At 31.6% G+C, this 18,521-nt stretch overlaps 1 protein-coding gene across 2 annotated transcripts; it reads left to right on the forward strand.

The window, feature by feature from the left end:
• Positions 1 to 355: 355 nt before the first annotated feature.
• On the forward strand, positions 356 to 16,444 carry LOC110651397 (uncharacterized). 2 transcript variants are annotated; one of them, XM_058151599.1, is made up of 3 exons: positions 356 to 696; positions 15,223 to 15,331; positions 15,461 to 16,444. In XM_058151599.1, the coding sequence occupies exon 3, from the start codon at positions 15,489 to 15,491 to the stop codon at positions 16,284 to 16,286; it is 798 nt and encodes a 265-aa protein (XP_058007582.1). In that variant the 5' UTR covers positions 356 to 696; positions 15,223 to 15,331; positions 15,461 to 15,488; the 3' UTR covers positions 16,287 to 16,444. The 2 variants fall into 2 exon arrangements, with proteins under 2 accessions (XP_058007582.1, XP_058007583.1); XM_058151600.1 differs by having other exon boundaries at positions 356 to 692.
• Positions 16,445 to 18,521: the final 2,077 nt, after the last annotated feature.

Raw genomic sequence — 18,521 nt, forward strand, 5'->3', positions numbered from 1 at the left:
AAATATATATTTTTTAAAATTATATTTAAAATTTATATTTATAATTTATAAATTACATTTTTAAGAAATAAATTTATAGTTTATAACGAAGATCGATTCCAAATTCATTGTCATTCCTGTAAAACTTGATAATACAACATTTTTATTTTTCAAAAATTAATAATATAATTTCTTTTATAATTAAGTTTAATTAAAATTCAAACACAAGATCTCATAACACCGCTACTGAGATAAAAGCAATAAAAATTGATAATGTAATTTGATAAGTTGAAAAATTAAGATTATTTTATTTTTAACTAACAATTTTTAAATTTAATTTAAAAATAATTAAAATTAAAAAAATAATAATTATACATAGTTTTGGGGAGTGACCTGTAAAATACAGAATGCGTTTCAGAACTCGCAATTAGGAGAAGGGAAAAGCCTGTCCTTAAAAGCTTCCAAACAATTGTTCATTCTTGTCTCTATCAGCTGCTTGTTGAGCTCACATTATGATTAATTGCAACACCCAGAAAGGAGAGATTCTAAAGATCTCTGTAGATGTACTGATACAAAACCCACAAAGCTTTTGTGTAGCTTGAATCTTGCTATCTCCGAATTTCAAGAGTTCGAAAAAGGAGAAAAGAACTGCTCCGATCAAGAACATAAAGATTCATTATTCTTCTTCTTTGCTTCTTTCTCTAGGGCACCCTGTATGTAAGTGATCTTCAGTTCTTTCATTTTTTTGATACGACGGAAAGGATTCATTTCTTTTATCTATCTGCTTATTGATTGCATTTGCTAGATAATATCAATAACTCCACATTATGGGAATTGGGTCTTGTTTATTTCGTGGTTTTGTTATGTGGGCATGTTTTAAAATGATTGATCTTATTCAGTTATTTATTTGGACAAGTTATGAGAGCTGGAACCATTTGAGTTAGAAAATCCTGGTCCTTTTTTTTTTAAATCTCGGAAGCCAACTTAATAGATTATTTAATTTTCTCATAATTATTAGAATATTACCCATTTATTAGAGCAACTTTGTTCTATTCCTTACGTATGATTCTCATATTACAGTATTTATTGAATTTCTCTCAATGAAAATGAACTTTGTTAGTATCAATTCAACAACTTTTGTGTTGTTATATGACTAAGAATTGCTTCTTGATATATATTTAGTGTGGAAGTGGCAACTGAAAATGAATTAGTATTGGTTAGCTACTTAGCTTCATCAAAGCATTTGGGAATTAGGGAACTGAGAGTAATGGTTGAGATGGGACAAGATATTTGATGGGGGAATAATGAGAAGATTAGGCCTGGGAGATATTTAAGTGGATGCAAATTCAAGTTGGTATATGGCAATCGTCAATGCTTTTTTATAGTTCACTTTTATCTTTCATGTAATGGATTTGAAAGGGTGATCATAGATCTCTGAGAAGAAAAAAAATGAAATGCTTGTGCTGTTTTTCCTCATTTTTGTGGCAAACAATGTTATTAAGGCGAAAGGTGATCCTATGGCCTTAGGCGAGAGCAGAGCGCTTTTTTGACGTGAGGCACCATAACCTAAATTGCCTAAATTATATATATATGCTATATCAAATAAGCCTTGTTTTATTTATGCTATAATATATTGTGCAGAAAAAGAAAATTTAAATGTCAAACACTGTAATTTCCAAGATTATGTGAAAGATTAATATGCTCCCAAAAAATAGAATCACAAGGAATGATAGGAAAGTCTAGCCACTTACTACACAAATTATGATGCTCCTAAACTTAGCCTTTAAAGACCGAAGAATAAATATGCTCTCTAAAAATAGAATCAAGTTTGTAAGGATGATAACAATACTGGAAAACTTTTTGTATGTAATTCTCTTAGGATGTTATTACTTGATTAATTTTTTGTAAGGATTGAATCATTCCTCACTTTTCGAGTGAACTAATATATAATTGAATAGAGAAGAGATAATATTTTTTATTATTATATAAATGAATTAGATAATTAAAAGAATTGCAGTGGCTTTAGACCTTATTATGCAGCTGTATCCAAAATTCAAGGAGGTGTAGATAAACCAAGGCCCAATCATCAGATGTGGAAGAGTATTGGTGTAGAATAAGAAGAATCCAAAGGACCAATAGAAACAAATTCTCTAGAGAAATTAATTCTTAAAAACTTTTATTAATTCTTAATAATAATCATAATAATAAGCTCTAAGAAAAATATCCAAATTGCATAGGTATTTATAGACTAGCAATCCTACTACTATTAGGATTAGGAATCCCAAAACAGTAAAATCCTAAACCAATACTATTAAGAATCCTAAACAACCATTGAGTTTTCTTCCAATGCTACATCATTCTCCCCTAGTTGGAGAAAACTCTACCTTGAGTCTTGTAGTGCAAAAGAATCAAGAATTGAGTGAAGATTGAGGAGAACACAATCTTATCTTCTTGGGCGACAACAAAAAGTTTGAAATGAAGAATTCCATTCTTTTCTTCACATCTCTACTCTCTAGCGATATCAACATAGATAAAATCAATCAGAACAATAATTAAAAGACTCTTTAATCTAGTGGGAACAAGGGAATTCTAAAAATCTTCAATTACCATCATCACTTCCTTAGCTTGATTTTCTTCAATTTCTATTGAAGTATTCATGTCTGGATTTTCTTTAATTTCTAGGCTAGTTTCCTCAAGCATTTCTTGCTCGGCTTCATCATCTTCTTGTCCTAGAACAAGTTTTTCAACATGTGTTTCTAGAACAGGTTCTTCAACATGTGAAGACTCAATAATTAAAGTTTCAGGTTCTTCAAAATCAGATTCTTTAAGTTTAGGCTCTTCAATTTTAGCTTCCAATTGTTCTTGTTCTTCATCTTCCAGCTGCTTTTTGAATTTAAGTTGCTCTTGTTGTTCTTGCCATATATCTTTAACAACTCTTGATAACTCATCAAACTCTTCTTTCAATCCTGATATCACATCAAACTATGCTTTCAATCCTGATAATGCATCAAACTCTGCATTCAGTTCAAAGATGCTTGATATCACATATTCTTTCTTCCATACTTTAAGCCTTTTTTTTTTTTCCTGACTTGTAAAATTTGTTGGATGTTTTGATATTTGTAATATAACTCATTATACACATCAGGAACACCGATATAATCAGCTAATTACATATCATAGTAATTGATTTTATCTTGTAATCTCTCAATGTGAGTCCTCAACATGAAGTTCCAATTAGAGAAGCATAACTCACAAAAAAAACTCCAATTTCAGCCTTTAGAAGTCTTTTCTTCTAAAAACGAATGCCAAAATCAGAATCAATGTGTTGAAATTAGTATGGAAGGGTCTTGTGAAATTTTTGTTGATGTGTTGTTGATGGGGCAGTGATAGCGTGTTAGGCCATGTGTCAGGTTGACATGGCACAAGATGTTACCAACTTTGGCAATGACTTGGCATGATGATGTCATCAGATTAGGTATGTCTGGTGTGTCGCAACTTACTATAGCCATGTGAACTTGTGTGCCAGAAACTTGCAATTTGAAATCCAATCTAGTTGGATCTCACTAGCGACGTCAGACCAAAGCTCTGATGACGGGGCAAGGTCACCCAGGTGTAATGAGTCTCTGGGTAGCATTAAGAAGTCGGGAAAAGGCTGGATTTGTTGGTTTTCTGTCGGGTCTCGTTTCAGCTCAAAACTTGGACCCAATCCAATCGTATCTTCTTTGGGAAGTCTCTGGCTGTTGGAGTTGTTCCATTGGAGTTGCCTCAGGCCGATGAGTGTCATGATGGTGGCATTGAGGTTGCTTGATGGCTGGATGGGTGGTGTTAAGGATGTAGTAGGCTGAGGTGACTCCCACACAACTCTTTTTTTTTTTTTTTGGGAAAAAATAGTAAACTCATGGCAAATGTTGAACGGGATTTGATTGCTAATAGGCAGATCAAAAAGACTTGGGCACCAGTTTGATGTAGAATAAGAAGAAACCAAAGGATTTAGAGAAACAAATTGATAAAGTGAAGAACAACAATTGTAAATAATCCAAGTAGAAATGGAATTGAGCTTGTATTATAAAATGGAGAATGCTCTCATTAAATAGAATTTATCTATAAAATTAAAAAAAAAAAAAACCCAGAGACAAAATCTTTGTTTTGCCTAGGCAAGCCCAAAAAAAAAAAATAAAAAAAAAATCTCCCTCTTCCCTTCCCCAATTTTTCATTATTTAAAAAAAAAAATTCTTCAATTCAAATTTTATTGCCATGCGATTCTTCATCTTAATTCAGTCTTAGCGCCCACTTCTAATGATTTTTTCGGTGTGATAGCTATTTTTGAGACCCTTCCATCCTCCATTCTTCTTTCCTTTCTTAATATACCCTCATTTCAATGGGTGGGCTTGATCTTGGCCCACCTCTTCTCTTTCTTCTAATTTCTCTTGGGCTTTTTATAATTATGACTCTAATTCTGGCTCAAATCTTCATGTCATTTCTCTTGAAGACTCTAACAACGTTTCATAAATTTGACACAAACTTGTCCTCAAAATTCCATTTGGGTTTTCCACTTCTAAATTTCTCATTTGAAACAGACTATCATCTCTTTTAATGCCCTTTGGTTTGACTAAATTCTACTCTCATAATTTTTCTTGTCTTTTTTATTTAGCTCACATAATGGTTGTCAGTTTTAAGTGTTTTCAATTAAAAAAATAATTTTTGGGTTTTTTTTTTGTATGGAATAATTTTTTAATAAACATGTTCTAATCAGAATTTTTGAATGTAAAAATTGAGATGATTTTTCGCAACTTTAATGATTTTGGAAAATGAACAAATTTAATCAAATATGAATGAGACCGCAATAAATAAAAACAGGCTTGGAGAAAATGACTGGACAATGATTATTCAGCTTATGCCCTACTCTCATAATAAGTACAACTCCTGTACCTTATGTCCTGAGCTGTTTTGCTCTTTAGCTGTCTTGTGATTATTTTTGGATTCTTTGTGTATATTAGATTAGAAATAAGTAATTCAAAATAGTTCTCTTCTTAAGTCTTATTATTCATGAGTTTAATATAAATTAGTGTGAATGAAAATAGAAATGAGAGTCATGATGTGTTCCAAAGTATCCACTTAAATCTCATTTCATTAGTAGTATATTAGCTAGTATGCCAAAGTTGCTTTTGTATTATAAGCACAATTAAAGTAATGGTGATCTAAAAGGCCTTGAAAACAAAGAAAGCGGGGCTCTGCTTTTTCCGCAGAAAGCGTTATAGGAAATAAAAAAGAATCTGACATCTCAAGCCAGTGCCCTGAAATGCTAAACAAAGGGGGGATCGAGGTCTGCTAAGAAAATCGAATACAGCGCCATTTATTTATAATATAATCTATGAACACAGAATTGCATCTATTAGAGAAGCATTGATCCTTAAAGAAATTAGATAAATATTAATTAAAAGATCGAAAACCATTCAGAAAATTAAAAATTATGCATTACCTCATGATAATTGCAAACCAAGAATGACCATTAGAAAAAAAACTTAAATCAAATGGAGATGAAAATCATCGTCATACAAATTAAAAGGTTGAAATATCATATATTCGTTTACTTTATGTACACCACTCATTGTCATACAAACATCAAAATACAACTCCAAAAAAATAAAAATGAAAATCATCAAGTAAATAATTCTAAAAAAAGAATGATCCAAGATAGAATAATGGTAAATAAATAGAAATCAAGGTAAAGAAAAATATGATTCAAGAATTTTAGATATCTATTAAGATATAATGTAAGACAATAATAATTGATTTAAGATAATATTATATTAAATTATAGTGTTTATTCCTTTATAGATATTTACATATATTATTTAATTGATATCTATATATATTTATTATTTTATATTTCTTTGGGATTTAATATAATTATTTAATCTATAGAAGAATTACAATTATAGGAATGAAATCATATATTAACACAATTATTTCAAGAAATTTTAATCATGAGAGAAATCTCTCAACATTCTCTTGCCACCTCCAAGATCTGCCACCACCAACTCATGCCAGATCACCCCATCTATTTGTCCCCTTTAACTCATCTCCAACATCGACGATTCCGCTAACCTCCTTATTTTATTTTTTTGATCTATTTTTTTAGTTTACCTAGAGATATTTTCTTTTCCTTATTTTTTCTTATTTTTTTTTTTTAGATTTTTGTGATTTGTTTGTTTATTTTGTTTTTATGTTATTTTTTTGATGTAGAGTTTTAAATTATTATTTTGAAGTAGTAATTAAGAAAACTACTAAAATGTAGTTTGTAAGATGATCAATTGATGCGTAGGATGATCATGATTTAAAAGATACCTGATGAGATGAAAGGAGAGGAGTAGGGTGAATATTTGGAGCATTACTTGATATGACTTGAGTATGATTGATTGAGGATAATTTTTTATTTTGAACATTGAATTAATTAATAACTTTAATGATACAAATTATTTGAGTGAATATATAATATTTAAAGGATGTTTTTGATTTCTCAAATTGAATATTATTGATGAAAAAGTCTATTTGTTAATTTTTTTTATTTTTTTTTATGTTTATGGATTTTCTAGGAAGAGTTTATTTTTTTTATTTAATGTTATTTTTATTTTAATAAGATGGCAGGTATATTTTTATGGATATTGATTTTATATGAGTTTTGGTATAAGTATGAATCTTTTGTTCTTTATGAAAGTTGATTGAGTCTTTTCCGAGCAATGATACATTTCACCTTCAGATTTAAGTTTCTTACCTCTTCTTCACTACTGAATCTTCTTTTCTCTCCATTTCTATCTATCAAAGAAGCTCTCTACTAAATCTTGAGAGTAACAAGAAGAAGTCGAGCAACAAGAAAGATAAGAAGAGGAATAATAATCTAAGAAAGAGGAGAAAGAGGAGAAATTGGAAGATTGAGTAGAAAGAGTAGAGTATGAATAGTATTTGTGGAGAGATAAATGAAAAATTAGAGAGGAAAAAATAACCAATAGAGAGAATTATAAATTGAATCTGACTGAGAAAAAAATATTAGAAATAATTGAAAAAACAAAAAATGATAAAATGAATATACTATTGGATGCAAAGATTATTTGTCGAAATTTCTCTTTCTTGCATTACTTTTCCTCTACTTTTTCCGATCAGATTTTGATTCTGAGTTTCATGAATGCGCACATTCTAGCTTCATCATGCTCTATCCACGGTCTTGTAATCTTCGTCTCCACATCATTCCTCTCTTCTTCCTCTCATTATTAATTTTTCATTCTTTCTTCTGTTCTATTTCTATTAAATTCTTCTCTCCTCAATTTTTTTGTTATCTCTTCTTTTTCTCTTAATTGTTTTCTTTTAATCTACTTTCTTTTTTCAAAAGTTTTTCTTTTTTTTTTTTTTCTTCTCCTTTTTTTTTTTTTTTTCATTTCTTTCTGTTATTTCTCTTTTTTTTTTTTGTTTTCTCTGTTTTTTTTTTGATCTTTTTTGTTTTGTTTTTATTGCAATCTTGTATTGGTTAGCTTCCTCTCTTATCATCTCTTGTACTCTCTTGCTTCATTTGTACCACTCTGTCTTTCTTGAAATTTTTCTTCTGTGAATTTTTGTCCTACTCCTCTCACACCTGTTCTTGATGTCCATTTTGAACGGTTCGGTTTGTTCTTCATGTTTCTAGGCCAAATGTCTTTGACATTCATGTTTATCATCGTTATTCATACTTTGCATTTGTTCATTTTGTTTTTTACTACTTTTTGTGATGTTATTTTTCCTTTTCTTTTTTTGTATTTTTAATTTATTACTTTTATTTTTGTTTTTTTATTTATTTGTTATTTTTTTATTTTTTTTATATTTTTTCTCTGTTTTAAATATATATTTTTGTTTTAATTTTTTTTTAAATTTTAATAATTTAATATTAAATTTTTTTAAAATATATAAATATTAAATATTACATCAAAGAATTTTTGACAATATTTTTTTATATTTATCAAAACACAAAAAATCTTTTTGGCGAAGAAAAAATTTCCCATCTAAAAAAAAAAAAAAAATTTTTAAATTTCTAAAGGTATTTTATTTTTTTTCTTTTTTTTTTTTTTTCTGCTTTCTTTTTTTTTTCTTTTCTTTAAACTTTTTTTTTTACTTTTTTTTATTTTTTTGTATCTTTTTTTTTTTCTTAATCAATCTTATTTTTTGTCTTCTTTTGTTATTTTTATTGTTTTTTATTTTTTTTGCTTTTTTTTTATTTTTTGTTTAACTTTTTTTTTTGTTGTCATGTCTGTAAATTTTCTCAAAGTCTCAAAAATGTATGTCAAAACTAATCTTCCCTTCTTCTCTATTACAAAAGTCTCATCTTGTTATTGTTTCTCACTTCTGTTTTTTTCACTTTTTTTTTCTTTCATTTTTTTTTTTTTTCATTTTTTTTCATTTTTCATCTTTTTCTCTCAATAGGAGATTGATCTGTTATCTTCTCTAATCTAATGTTTCTCTTCAGTCCTGTCTCCTCTCACTTCCTCCTTCTCTTTCTTCCACCCTTTACTTATATGAGATTCTCATTCTCATTTCCAGATATTTCCTTGACAGAGATCCCCTCCTACTTTATCATGATATTCACCGTCTACTCAATCTTGATCTGATCTGATTCGATCTGATCATCATTCTCATCTTCCGTCTCTTCTGTTTTGTTTCTCTTTTTTCTTCTTCTTTTTTGTTCTTGTTTTTGTTTTTTGTTTTTTTGTCTTTTTTTTGTTACTTTTTTAGACCTCCTTCCTTCTCATCTTCTGCTTTGTCTGCTTTTTGAAATCTTGAATGAAAGTGGGAGATTTAGATGCAAATAGAATTGGTACATGGGAATTTTTTTGATGCAAATTGGTTGAAAAAAAATGAGTAAGCAAATGGAAAATTGGCATGGAGTAATTAAGTAGTTAAGAAGCATTGTTGCTGTGTTAAAAAAACATGCTTGGACATATGGATATGATTACATATGGGATTTACTTTTACTTACTTTTTTCCCTTACTTTAACTCTTTACTTTATTTTTTTTCTTGTTTTATATGATTTGATATATGATTGATGATTCTTCCAATTGATAGATATCGTGAATGCTTTGGGAGGATAGGTATAAGGAGACCCAGTAGGTTTCAAAGGTTGGTTGTTTGTTTAGGAAGTCTCTTTCTTCTTTATGGAAAAGTCAACAAAGTGAAACACTTTTGGTTTTTGGGAGAAACAAGGCAAGAAAGAGGTGCAAAAAGTAAGTGTGAGAAAGTAATTTTATATTTAATAGGCATTTTGGTAATGGTCTAATTCGTCGTCTAGAATAACATTTATATCATTGTTGGTCATCACCGTGCGGAGTATTTCATCTCATCTCTCCTTCCTCTTCCAAACCCCACCCACCCAAAAGACTTGGGATAATTTATTTTTCTTATATATATAAGTTAAGAAAAAGAGATATGGTTTTTGTGTCAAAAAAAAAATATATGTCTCATTTATTGAGAAAGAAAAAAATTAGGTGCCTTTTAAAGTGCACTAATGACTCCAAATTTAAATACAATAGAGGTAGTGATAGTTGTTTTTTTGAGAGAGAGAGAGAGAGGAGAGGGAAAAAAAGGAAAATTTAACTCACTCACTCATCCATCATTGCTTTATGCGTGCCGTTAGTGGTAGTCGCTTTTATGTCTTCCCTATTGTTGCTCATTGGGAAGCCTTGGGACTAATCTTGTGTTATCCAGGGCGCTCCAGAAGAGGTTTGTTATATGGTAATCATGGGCATTTGAATGTTGAATGTTTTTCGATGGCCGACTGCTGGATCTAAGGTTGACAGTCCGACTGGTTGGATCTAAGGTTGACAGAGGTCAACTCCGGATATGTTTGCGTTTTTGTTGGAGGAAATTTGGCTTCTTGGAGAAGCAAGAAGCAGAGTGTAGTTTCTCGATCTAGTGCTGAATCCGAATACAGAGCCATGGCACAATCAGTATATGAGGTAATGTGGATACTTCAATTACTAGATGAGACAGGTTTTAAGACCTCCCTGCTTGCGAAATTGTGGTATGATAATTAAGCTGCTCTCCATATTGCTTCTAATCCGGTATTTCATGAGCGGACCAAACATATTGAGATTGATTGTCACTTTGTTCATGAAAAGATTCAACAACAAATCATCTCAACAGGACACATCAAAACTGAAGAGCAGTTAGGAGATATTTTCACAAAAACTCTGAATAGAGCGAGTATTGACTATATTTGTAACAAGTTGGGCATGATCAACATCTATGCTCCAACTTGAGGGGGAGTGTTATGGAAAGTCAATCACTATATTATTTCTTTGTACATTCTGTATTCTGTATTCCTATTTAGGATTTCTTATTTAGGATTTCTTCCTAATTAGTAGAACTCAATTATAGGAATTAATTGTATATATATACCCATGTACAGATTAATTGAAATTAAGGAGAATCATCTCTTTTACAGTAAGAATGAGGATGAGTTTGAAGGTCTTGCATAATTTTTTTAAGTTGAGGGTCAAGAGCAATTTCCTTCGCAAGCTGAGACCAATCTATTGACTGTGGAAGAGAAATAACCTGCAATTCTAGTGCCCCATCCTGCCTAGATAGCGAATCAGCTGCTGCATTTGTAGTTCCAGGTTTATAAGCAACTTTAAAATCATAACCCATCAACTTTGCGCCCCAAAACTGTTATGCAATTGTTGTTCCAATGGATGCTGTAGGCTACACTGGTCTGTGTGGACTAAAAATTTTCTGCCCAAAAGATAAGGGCGTCAATGCTGTACCGCCAAGGCTAAAGCCATCATTTCCCTTTCATATGTTGATTTAGAGAGGTTTTGAGCAGATAAAGCTTTGCTGAAAAAAGCAATAGGCCTCCGATCTTGAGTCAAAACAGCGCCTAAACCTGTTCCGGAAGCATCGCATTCTAGAACAAATGTTTTAGAAAAATCCGGAGTAGCCAAAACCAGAGAAGAAACAAGAGCATTTTTCAAAGAATGAAAAGCTTCTTGAGCTTGAGGTGTCCACTTCGACTAGATTCTAGATTCTTAAGTTCTTGAGTAAGTAATTGAAGCGATCAAGCCATAATCCTTTATGAACCGTCTATAATAGCCAGTTAACCCTAGAAATCCCAGCACTGCCTTTAATGTTTGCGGTTACGGCCAATTGAGCACACTGTTACTTTTGCAGGATCCATGGCGATACCTTGTGCTGAAATTATATGCCTCAAATATTCAACCATTGTTCTCCCAAAAGAACTTTTCTTCTTATTCACCCGAAACTGGTTTGTAGACAAAAGTTGAAATATAAGTTGCAAGTGTCGCAGGTGTTTCTCCCAACTCGAACTATAAACTAAGATATTGTCAAAGAAAACCAAAATAAACTTGCGCAAGTATGAGCGGAATAAGTCATTCATGGTAGCCTGAAAAGTTGCTGGAGCGTTCGTTAATCCAAAAGGCATGACCACAAACTCATAATGGCCGGAGTGAGTCCTAAAAGCAGTCTTTGGAGTGTGCTCCTCAGCTACCCGAATTTGATGGTAACCCGATTTAAGATCCAGCTTAGAAAAATATTTGGCCCCGTTTAGCTCATCTAACATTTCACTGATCATCGGAATGGGGTATTTATTAGGAATGGTAGCCTTGTTTAGAGCCCGATAGTCCACACAAAAACGCCAACTGCCATCTTTCTTTCGTACCAATAGAACCAGACTTGAAAAAGAGCTAGAACTGGGCCTGATAATTCCTGCAACAAGCATTTCCCGCACTAACTTCTCTATCTCATCCTTTTGAAAATGACTATATCGGTATGGTTTAACATTCACAGCAGTGGTGCCAGCAACCAAAGAAATAATATGATCATGCTGCCTATGGGGGGGTAGAGTTTCAATATTACCAAAAACATGCTGAAATTGATCCAGAAGTAACTGCAATTGATTTTGCTGAGATGGAGAGATTTCATCTTCAAATTCATAAGTAGCTGCTACATCAGATAATTGCCATAAATATACTGAATAATCAACATCAAGAATTTTGTGCAATTGAGAAACAGTTACTGCAGATCCTGTAAGAGAAGGGTTGCCCGAGAGAGTAATAACTTCATGTTTCCAATAAAAAGACATTTGCATAGTGGCCCAATTGATTCGAATGTCCCCTAAAGTTTCAAGCCATGCTACTCCAAGAATAATGTCGACGCCCCCCAATGGAAATAAATAACAATCAACTTTAACTTCCAGATTTCCCAAATCGAGTTGAAGTTGTCGACAAACACCCATTGATTGAACCCTATGGCCATCACCCAATCGAACACCAAAAGAGGGCGTTGATTCAATCGTTAAATTGAGTTTGGAAGAGAGATTACCTAAAATGAAATTGTGGCTGGCTCCATTATCGATAAGAACCGTAACATCAGTACCACAGATTCTGCCCTGGAGTTTCAAGGTCTTTGGTGATGAAATGCCTCCAATAGAGTAAAAAGGAAGGTCCATGGTGTTGAAATGAGCCTCATTAATCACTTCAATCAAAGGAGGATCAAGTTCTGACAAACCCAATTCCGGATCTTGTGGTTTCTCTTCATCATCGCCAATAATCAAAGCTCTCAAAGACTTGTTTGGGCACTCATGCATGGGGTGGAAGGGCTGCATACATTTATAGCAGAGTCCCTTAGCTCGCAATTCTAGGAATTCTTGGTGGGTGTAGTGTCGCGTGTCTCGGTTACGAGAGAAAGTGGAAGATGGGCGAGGTGGTGTCATTGTTGTGGAAGGAAGGGCAAGCTTAGGCAGACCAGAAGAGTTGTGGTCTGGAAATTTTTGTACTGGCAGCTCTTGTAATTTAGAGACACTAGAAATGGGCTGGGTTTTAGTAACAACAGAAGCCCCATAACTTTGTTTACCCATATCAATTTTAGATCCAGACCCAGAAGGAGACCAACGAATATCACTGTCATTCCATCACTTAGGTTGAGATGTTGATTGCAAAATAAATTGATTTTCCAACTCAAGTTCACGAGCCAGAGTCATAGTGCAAAAGATATCTGTGGAATCTTGAGAATGAATCTGCACGCGAATATCATCACGTAAACCACTGAGGAAAAAACCCAAATACTGTTGGTAAGATAAACCTTCAATTTGAGAAACAAGATCTACAAAAGCATCAATATAAGCATCAACAGAAGAATCCTGATGCAGAGTAGACAAGCGTTCATAAGGATTGATTCGCATATCCTCCCCATAACGATGAAGGAGTTCCAGAGTAAGCTGGGACCAAGAAAGATTGGGCGTACGTAGACGAAGCCTACGCAACCAGTGCAACGCTAGTCCTTCCATGCAAACCAAAGCAAGTTGGACTTTCATCTCCTCTCGCGTATTGTTAATGGCAAAGTATTGCTCTGCTCTAACCAACCAAGCAATCGGATCTACCCCATCAAAGTTCGGAAGCTCAACTTTCTTAATAGCAAGGGACGAATCATCAATGGCAACTGGTTGGGTTGCCGGATAAAGAGTGGAAGTGCCAACAGCGTCAACTACAGCCGGTGGAGTGACTGGATGAACAGTGAAAGAGCCGATGGCAGGAGAATGAAGAGAAGGGTCCCCTTCCTGAACCATAGATTTTCCCTGAGCCATAGAAGAAATTAATGATTCTATGCGAGAGAGACGCTGGTCCTGTGCTGCTTGAAAAGAAGACATGCGTTGCTCTTGTTCAAGTTTTGTGGAAACCAACTGCTGTAAGTCCGTGATGTTCTTCTCTACCGAATCAACTCGACCCTCCATTCTGGTTTTGGGCATGGAGGAAAACAAGGGCAGGTCGGACCAATGATAGAGTGAAGAACAACAATTGTAAATAATCCGAATAGAAATGGAATTGAGCTTGTATTATAAAATGGAGAATGCTCATACAGTAAATAGAATTACTCTATTCTTTTAAAATAAAACAAAACCAGGAGACACTCTCCCGAACCAGCTACAAGCTAGCCCTTAGCAAAATGCTAAATACATAAATCTCTCTCTTGTCTTCCCCTCTGCAATTTTCATTATTTATAAAAGAAAATCCTTCAACAATACTGATTGCCATGCGATTCTTCATCCGCAATTCCCTCTAACTGCTTAACTTCCTAATGATTCACTGGTGACAGCTCATTCATAGACCCTTCCATTCTTGCCAGCTCATTCTTCTTTCCCAGCTTCTTTCTGTAATATACCCTTAAGGGCTTTGGTGCTTGATCTTGGCTCAAATCTTCATGATTCACTAATGGGCTGCTTCTATCACAAATTCTTAAGACACAAGGAAGAGAAGCAAATTCTCTAGAGAAACTAATTCTCAAAGTTTTTATTAATTCTCACTAATAATTATAATTATAAGCTCTAAGAAAAAAAAAACAAATTGCATAGGTATTTATAGACAAGCAATCCTACTACTATTAGGCCCTAAGCTTCCTATTTTACATTGAATATAATTCTTAAGTATCCTAAATTGAGTTTTCTTTCAATATTGCATCAAGTATGTTAAGAAATATGAAATTATTGCTATCTAAATAGAAGATGAATCTGAAGTTGTAATTGGTACCACATTATGTATGGAAGCAATTAAAACTATTTCAGATATGTTTAATAGATGTACTCTTTCTCTTTGTTTTTTTTTTTTGGTTACCTCAAAACTGTGTAATGAATTAACCAGAGGTTAGGCTTTAGTGTGTAGTGTGTTTGATAGTAATATTTTCAATTTTGATTTGTGGATTAGAAGATGCCTGTATGACATGCACTAGGTTAGGCTTTATAAAACCTACGAATAAGGTGTTGTGATGTGATGAGTCTATTCATACAACTCAACTCAACTCAACTAAGCCTTTATCCCAAAACTTTGGGGTCGGCTATATGGATTCGCTTTCTCCATTCTTAACGATTTTGGGTTAAATCCTCAGAAATAGAGGACGCCCCAACGTTTATATCATTTGAATCCATATCATAGGGTGTGACGAAATTTTTACGCTGGTTGTCACCTACCGCAACTCTCCTCCTTTATCCGGGTTTGGGGCTGGCTAAGCGCAAACTATTTAGGCGGAGTTGTGAGAGTCTATTCATAATTGTTTCAAATTTTCTCTGATGCATGTTCTAAAGATTCTTTCTAAGCACCTGTTTTCTTTATTAAACAATTTATTCTTAATTTAAAATCAAACAATTATTGTTGCTAAAACAATAAACCATGCATTGCTTGAATACAGAATTGATAGAATTGAAATTTGCTGTGCAGTGACACATATGGCGCCCGGTTACAAAGGTGAATACTTGTAAAGGCAGAATCAATCTTTTCATGGTATATAGAAACATAATCGCAAGGTTTTCCAGTTTTAGGTGCTAAGGTAATTGCTGTTGTCATTAATTAGTGATATTTTGTGGAAACACTGAGCCAATATATATACATGTGTCGATTGAAAAATCCTTTATTCTTCTTTAACTTTCTGTTTGCATTGGAATTTTGACAAAAACAGTGATGAACTGTCATTTGCCTTCAAAAAGATGCATGGATTCTCCACTGCTGATGGCTTTGTGGAGATAACTGAGTGCTTGGCGGAGATGATTAAGTACGTGGCAAATGAACCCTCAGCAGGGCTTTTCTATGTTCAGCAGCACACACAAAATGCCGTTCCCAATTTAATTAATCTCAAGAATAATATTAAAGAGAAGTCACATGAAACACTTTTGCACACTGAAGACTTGGAAGATTCTATCACCGTGGTGAGGTCAATGAAAGATTGTGGTTTCCCCATTGCTGATGAGATGGTTAGAGACATCAAGACATCTCTAGCTATGATGTCATCAAAACAACCAAGAAGAGGATTAATCCATGGCCCAACTTCAAATTTTCAAATGGGAACAACTATCTCATGGGGACCGTCCACTTGGGGTCAAAATGGAGTCCGGCAGGAAAGCAGAACTAGTAGTTATTTTTCATCTGTATTTAAGACTGCAAAAGAAAGGGCCAGCAATTTCAAGTGGCCACAGCTTGATCTGAAAGATTCAAAACCAACTCCATCTGAGAAACTAGAGTCTTACAATAATCCATCGGAGTTGGTTGCATCTGCTAGCACTGGTTCATCTTTGCCTGAAATGGAATCTGATGAACTGCGCATGTCTGGTGAGGCTGCTGATGAGCTAAAAACGGAAGATGAACAAGTTGAGATGAACTTGCCACCTTCCAATGTATTGTCCCTATCAGAAAACTATGATGATTTCAAAGCTGATAAAGAAGCCAAACTGGAGGAGTGGTTGGGTGAGTGTGGTGACAGCCTAGATAAATTGCAAGACGGCAAGTGATGCAAAGGCAAGGGTGTTTTCTTGAATTCTTTCTTCTTTTTGATTTTTCTTCTTGTAGCAACAGTTTAGATACCGGGGAAGCTTTTACTTGTAAAATCTGTTGTTTGTAGTACACTGCTCCCTGGATGATGATGATGATGATTATATTTATGTTTGTACATTGTGTTTGCAACCAAAATGATCATGGAATTCATTCCTCTTGCAAATGATTAATATAACATTCATCTATGTTTTCGATACATTTTCAATTTGATTCAATTCATCGATTTTGAATCTATTTTGTTGTACCTTTTTAATTTTTATATTTTATTTTTTGACCTATTATAAATTTCATACATTATACAATATATTACATAAAAATTTAAAAAAAGAAATTGAAAAATCAGTTAATTTAAATTTTTTTTTATCAAAATAATCGAATCGAAATAAAAAATAAAATTAAAAAAAAAAAAAAAACACTAACCAAAAAGCTAAATCGAAAGATCAAATTGCATAATTTCCCAACCTTAATCCAAATTAAATTTTCTTCCAATATAATATCTATTCTAAACAAACCATATCAATATCACCATCCGAAAAATTAAAATTGATATTTTTACTTGTGCGAAATAAAAATTATTTTTAAATTTTTATATAATAAAATATATTTTATATTTTTAACTATTTAATCTCAAAATTAAGGAGAATTATGTAATTTTATAAGTAAACTTTTTTTGATTTAATATAATTTTAACATTTAAAAAAAAAAATCATAAGAAAGGAATTACATATGTAGTTGCCACGAAGGGATGCCATCAGGAGTTAGCATACTCTAGGAAGCAATTGTGCCTTTTAAGCGTAGAGTGTCAGTGAAGTTTTGAATTATGAGTTTTTTTTATCTATTTATTTTAAAATTATTTATTTTTACAATAAAAATAAGAGACAAATACCTCTCGTTGTGCCTATTTTTTAGTTGCCAAATTTATTATGTCTTAATTAAATTAAAAAAAAAAAAATTGTACCACCTTGTTTAATTTATGGAATTACATGGCCTAATTACAATGATTGTTAAAATTTCTTAAAGGTATAGATGATCTTTTCATCCCCAAACCAATTAGTTAACTTAATTTTATACCAAGTGTTTTTGGTGAGTGAAAATTGCTTTTTAAGAAAAAAAAAATTCAGATGTTAAAAAAAAATAATTTAAAAAAATTATTTTATTATTTTAATATTTTTATAATTAAATTTTATTAATTTTAATTTTAAATTATTTTTTTAATAATATCTAATTAGTATATTTAAAAAGATATTTAAATGACAAACAAAAACGTTAATTATAGTATAGGTTGTAAGAATGACATAGGTTATGATTAAGATGCTAATTATTAATTAAGGGTATAATTAAGTGTTTAATTACTTAATGTTGATACTATAATTATTGTTAGAAAGAATAATTCATCATTTTGAATATGTTGATTAATAAAAAATAATCAAATTATTTTAAATATATTTAATCTGTTTTGGACATAAAAACTACTTGTTTAAATAATAATTTTAATTTTTTTCAATATCATTTAATTAGATTTATTTTTCAAAAATATTGTTTCATCCTCAATGTTAATACAAAATTATATTAGCTGCTATTAAATAATGGCTTATTAACCAACTTAAAAAATTATATCGCTAATTGTTAATAAAAATTATATTAAATATAAAATTATATTAATTGCTATCATAAATTATATTAGCTTCTATTAAAGAATATCACGTGGCATATTAATTAACTTAACAAATCATAATATGATATATTAATCAACATAAAAAATTATATTTATTGTTATTAAAAAATTATTTATTAATACTTAAAATTAAATTCATTGTCGATTTCTGTTAAATATTTAGATTTGATATAAGAGATTATTAATAATCCCCTCTTTTTCATTTATCAAAATTTCAATTATCGAAATTTCAATGACTATGACTTCTTATAATTTTTAAATATTATTTTTTGAATGTTAACATAGTATTTAAAACAATGAGAATACTTATTATTATATTTAATATCATGGACATGTTTTTTAAATCATGTACAAGCTTTTTTTCACAGCAATTATACTATAACAATATTATATTATTAAATTCTTATATAAAATATTCATAAATTAATAATTAATAATCATTTAAGAAATAGAAATTTAATTTAATTTTAATAGATATATAATTATTTTAAATTTTAATGCAAATTTAAATTATGTT

This window comes from Hevea brasiliensis, chromosome 8, assembly GCF_030052815.1.
Source record: "Hevea brasiliensis isolate MT/VB/25A 57/8 chromosome 8, ASM3005281v1, whole genome shotgun sequence".
Classification (NCBI taxonomy): domain Eukaryota; kingdom Viridiplantae; phylum Streptophyta; class Magnoliopsida; order Malpighiales; family Euphorbiaceae; genus Hevea; species Hevea brasiliensis.